General features: G+C 37.6%; 1 protein-coding gene across 1 annotated transcript; it reads right to left on the minus strand.

Annotated features, from left to right (window-relative positions):
- Window positions 1–1,355: 1,355 nt before the first annotated feature.
- LOC139871639 (pectinesterase-like) lies at window positions 1,356–4,135 on the minus strand. The gene is made up of 3 exons (XM_071859358.1): window positions 3,561–4,135; window positions 2,828–3,437; window positions 1,356–2,080 (listed from the first exon to the last, which is right to left on the minus strand). Exons 1-3 carry the CDS (start codon window positions 4,074–4,076, stop codon window positions 1,389–1,391), a joined length of 1,818 nt encoding a protein of 605 aa, XP_071715459.1. The 5' UTR covers window positions 4,077–4,135; the 3' UTR covers window positions 1,356–1,388.
- Between the last annotated feature and the right edge of the window lie 632 nt (window positions 4,136–4,767).

A 4,767-nucleotide genomic window follows, 5' to 3' on the forward strand; every position in this document is an offset into this window, starting at 1 on the left:
AGTGTGAGCTGTGGATGGTTCTTTGTAGCTGAAATTAGTTTTGGGTGTTTCGGAGTTAACTTCAACAACCACAATGGCCATAGCAACCAAAATATGAAGCATTGAAGCGAATTTCGTTAAGAAGATGTTTATCTTGCCGAAATTCGCCATTTTGGCAAATTAATGTTTGTTTGTTGGGAAGAGAATTGGATGAAGAGTGAAAGGGGTGTATAGAACACAGGGAAGTTTTTATAAGTATTTGCTAATAGACATGGATAGCTACATATTTAAAAAAAAAAAAAAAAAAAAAAAACCTACATACTCATTGAAGGATGTTTTTGCTATTTCTTTGAATTTTTGTTAGTCTTGGCCCTACAAAATTTTAAATTATTGCAAAGTTTTCCGATTATAATCTTTTTGTTGATTCATTATAGGACTCACTTTCCTTAATACATTAAAAGGTGAAACGTATAAATTATCCTCATCTTATATCGATGACCACGTGTGCTGTCTTCGTATAGGACAACTTAACAATGTGACAATTTTCACATGAATGTCTGTGAGAGTAGAAAAAATTATTTACAGGTGAAAATTGACCTCGAGTGAAAGTTTTTAGGCCATAAGCCCAATAGGCCACTTCACTTTTCAAATGTAACGTATTTTTAAAACATGTACGTGTAAAAAGTAAGGAAAAAAGTATAATCACCAATAGTTTGATTTTGGTGCAAAGCCTTGGTATATTGCGCCGTAAGCCCAATGCCCATTGGGCTTACGGCGCAATTCTCTTTTCGTCGGCTTCGTTGCCTTCAACTCTTCAAGTAGCCGCACCCTTTCAGCAATTAAACTTTGCTCTTCTCAAGCTCACCTGTTAACGCCAACAATACATGTACGTATCTGTCTATATATACACACATATATACGTATATATTCTACTCACCTATTAGTGCTTGACATGTTGAATTAGGTTTCTGTTATAATAATAATAGAGATAGAGATAGAGATAGAGATAGAGAAGAGATAGAAAAGGATAGTTTGTATACACTTTAATTCTTACAGAATCAAAGATATTTATTCAGCTAGGGTTTCCATATGGTTGCTATTGGCTCAAAGGCTCTGCCATTGAGACGAGCTTAAGCGAAATGTGGTATGGTTGAGGAAGATAATAATAATACTCCCAACAAGTCTACAACCAGAGTGATAGAAGAAGAAACATGAGTAGGAAGTCAACGAAGAAAGAAACATGGGTACCAAATTTAATACCCAAACCATCAGGCCCAAACATGAGTGCCAAATTTACAAGAAACATGATGCAATTTCGTCATTTATTTGTTTATTTTATCACACTACTATTCTAACAACTTATTTCAATTATAGTCATAACATTAAATCAAACAATCACAGGTCACAAATCATAGCCCAAGAAGGAAAGGAAAGTCAGTATCCGGTAACCAACTACCACCATCGATAAAATCCCCAACCGTAAACTGTTGAGCTTCGGTAGCACGTGTAATCACCCTATACCCTGGCCACGTCACTCTATTAGACGTATTAGCCCCTGCCCCCGTGTTCTGATACTCACCATAATACAATGTAGCAAGCGCAAAATCCCCGCTCCAAGGATACCATCCAGCCGGATTTATTACATCACTTATCGTAGATTGCATCACAACCGTTCTAGAAAAATTCCTCCACGGTCTTCCTAAATATGTTTCAAAATTTGCTTGAACCGGTAAAAGATCTGACGTGGCACCAATTCTTGATTTTTGAATCACGATCCCTGTGTTTTGGTTAGGGTCGGTTCTTCCTTGAGCCGTGACCATATTCCTTTGGTTAGGGTTAGGTCTACGAGCGTTTATGTCACAATCTTGTAACACGGCTGCTGCATTGCCAAAAATAAAGTCAACCGTGCCTGCTATGTAACAGTTAACGTAAAATTGACGATTAGAGTGGACGTATAGTGTGTCTTGGTAAGCGATCATGCCACATCGGTAAAATGCCGACTCATCTGACCCGACCCGAATTGCCACCGCTTGATCCCCTGATGGCCCGGCTGAATTTTGAAACGTTATGTCACGTGCTAGGAATCCAGGCCCCACCGCAACTACATATATAAATATAAAATATAAAATTTGGATTAAATTTACGAATTAATCACATCTTTAGGATGCATAACAGATCATCACTATAACCTAAAATAACATTTGTAAGATGCTAAATAAAAATATCCAGAATTTGCACGGCTTGAAATGAATTTGGGCCCAAGATTACGATGCTTCACCAATCGTAGTTATTATTTTTCTGTAAAATAGCAAATACATGACATGGACACTTTGTGAAGGCATAAATGAAGGAAACATAAAATTGATAAATTTTTAGTAAAAAATGAGATTTTAAATTATTTGAGGTAAATGGGTATATGGATAAGGAATGGTCATCTACGCAGTCTAATCGGGATATCCGGTGACTCTTTCCGACCATTTTTTGTTGCCATTTCAAGAAATGTTGCTAGTGATAGAAAGTATTTTTTATTCAGATATACACGATCAAGATATCTAGTGACTGTTTCCAACCTTTTTCTCTGACCACCTCAATAATGTTTCAAATCACGTTTGAACCTGAGACCTCTTGCGAATAAATTGCCCAACCACCGTGTTAATTTGTGATGGTTATTGTTTGAGGGAAAATCAAATATGTTGACAGCAATAATTGATTTTAGCCTTGTAGCTTAGTCATATATGTGGTTACTAATTTGTAAATGAAGCTGTTTAATCATAGTTTCAACAAGACTAAAAAACATAAATGTAGGACCAAGAATAAAAACAACATAGATACAGGAAACTATACTTACTAACAGTAGCAGAATTGAAGGTAGTATCACCACCAGCAACACTTCTGTTTGCTGTAATAATTGTTGTCATTCTTCCGGCTCCCAAAAACATTATGTTCCTCTTATTACTCGAAACATCTACGTTTTCCCTGTACACCCCTGCCTTGATACCAATCACGTACCTTGTCGAACTTCTATTCGGAGCAGCTGCAACGGCAGCAGAAACCGTCGTAAAGTCCCCACTCCCATCTGCAGCCACAGTCACATTAGGTGTTGTGGTCCCGGATTGCAATAATTTTCTATCCCCTGCTGATAACCATTCGGGCCAATTTACATTTTCGTCTTCTTCTGTTAACTTCCTTTTGTTGTTTTTGTTTTTGACTTGGTTGGTCATGATCATGTCGGTTTCGGTCATGTTTTTAATCATGGCTAATGAATTGCTACATAGTTTTCCAGCGTGCGTCTCTCCGTTTACGAGGGATTCACGAAGTTTCTTATCTTGTTTCCCGTGTGAGAAACCGTCGATACACGTGTCTTGGTTAGTTAGGGCTGTGCTCATTAGTGTCAACATGTCGTGCATATGTTTGCGGTTTCCTTTTTTCGCAGGATACGTCTCTAAATATCCGATGACCTGGCAACGTATATAAAATGTTCAGATGAGGTTATGAGTTCAAGTTCAGAGATGAACAATATTTATATATTTGTGGAAAACATTGTGTTGTGGTGTGTGAGTTTGTCTTTCTAAAAGAAAAACCTGATTGAGGTCTTGGAGTGTGTCGGCCACCATTACCAAACAATCATGTAGAGCAATTTTTTCACGTTTCGTGAGATCGGTTCTCGATGTAAGTTTCTTGATGGAAAAGTAGTTTCGTTCGACGATCTCTTTAGTGCTATTGATAGCTAGTCTAATGACGTCGTGTTGACTTTTGACTTTTTGGGTCATTTCAGGGATGTTCGAAAGCGTAGAGTAGCATAGATCAGGGTGAAGGGTGACACTACATGACGATTTCACCATAGTGTGAGCTGTGGATGATTTTATGTTATCAGAATAAGTTTTTGGTGTTTCGGAGTTAACTCCAACAACTACAATGGCCATAGCAACCAAAATATGAAGCATTGAAGCGAATTTCTTTAAGAAGATGTTTATCTTCTTTCCGAAATTCGCCATTTCGGCTAGTAAGTGTTTGTTGTGAAGATGATGAGATGAAGAGTGAAGGGATGTATAGAACAGGGGAAGTTTTTGTATGAATGTTTTGCTAATAGCAAGCATGGGCAACTACATTGTTTCTTGCATTTATGGATGTTTTTGCTTTTTCTTTGAAAATTTGTTAGTCTTGGCCCTACTAAATATGAAATTATTGTAAAGTATCCGATTATAATCTTCTTGCTGATCTATCATAGGACCCACCTTTTTTCCCTTAATATATCAAAAGTTGAAACGTATAAATTGTCATGGTCTTATATTGATGACGATGTGTGTTGTCTTTGTAAAGGACAACCTAACAATGTGACCATTTCGTAGGCGAGTTGGGGTGTGTTACGTGTGTAGAGAAAATATTGCTGAGAAAATATTGCTTCTGAAAATTGACTTTGAGTGAAAGGTGTTTTTGGGCCATAAGCCCAATTAGGCCACTTCATTTTCCAGACTTATGGTGTGTAAAAAACTTGTCTGTGTAAAAAACTAACTTCATTAACGCAGCGCCATCGTCAATTTTCACCATCACCGCGCCACCATCGCAACACTAACGTGACGTGATGGAGTGAACTGAGCCCGGCGCAATGAGCTCCATTACATGTAGAAGAAAAGCGTGTTGGGTGACGTGACGCGAATGGATTGGTTCATTAGCTGATAAAAAAAATTAAAAAAGTAAAGGCTACAATAGATGGGTGACGTGAAGCTATCTCAACCCACACATTTGAAGCATTCCACCACACTTTTATAATAGGAGTAGTTAATTTAG

This window comes from Rutidosis leptorrhynchoides, chromosome 10 (assembly GCF_046630445.1).
Source record: "Rutidosis leptorrhynchoides isolate AG116_Rl617_1_P2 chromosome 10, CSIRO_AGI_Rlap_v1, whole genome shotgun sequence".
Taxonomy (NCBI): domain Eukaryota; kingdom Viridiplantae; phylum Streptophyta; class Magnoliopsida; order Asterales; family Asteraceae; genus Rutidosis; species Rutidosis leptorrhynchoides.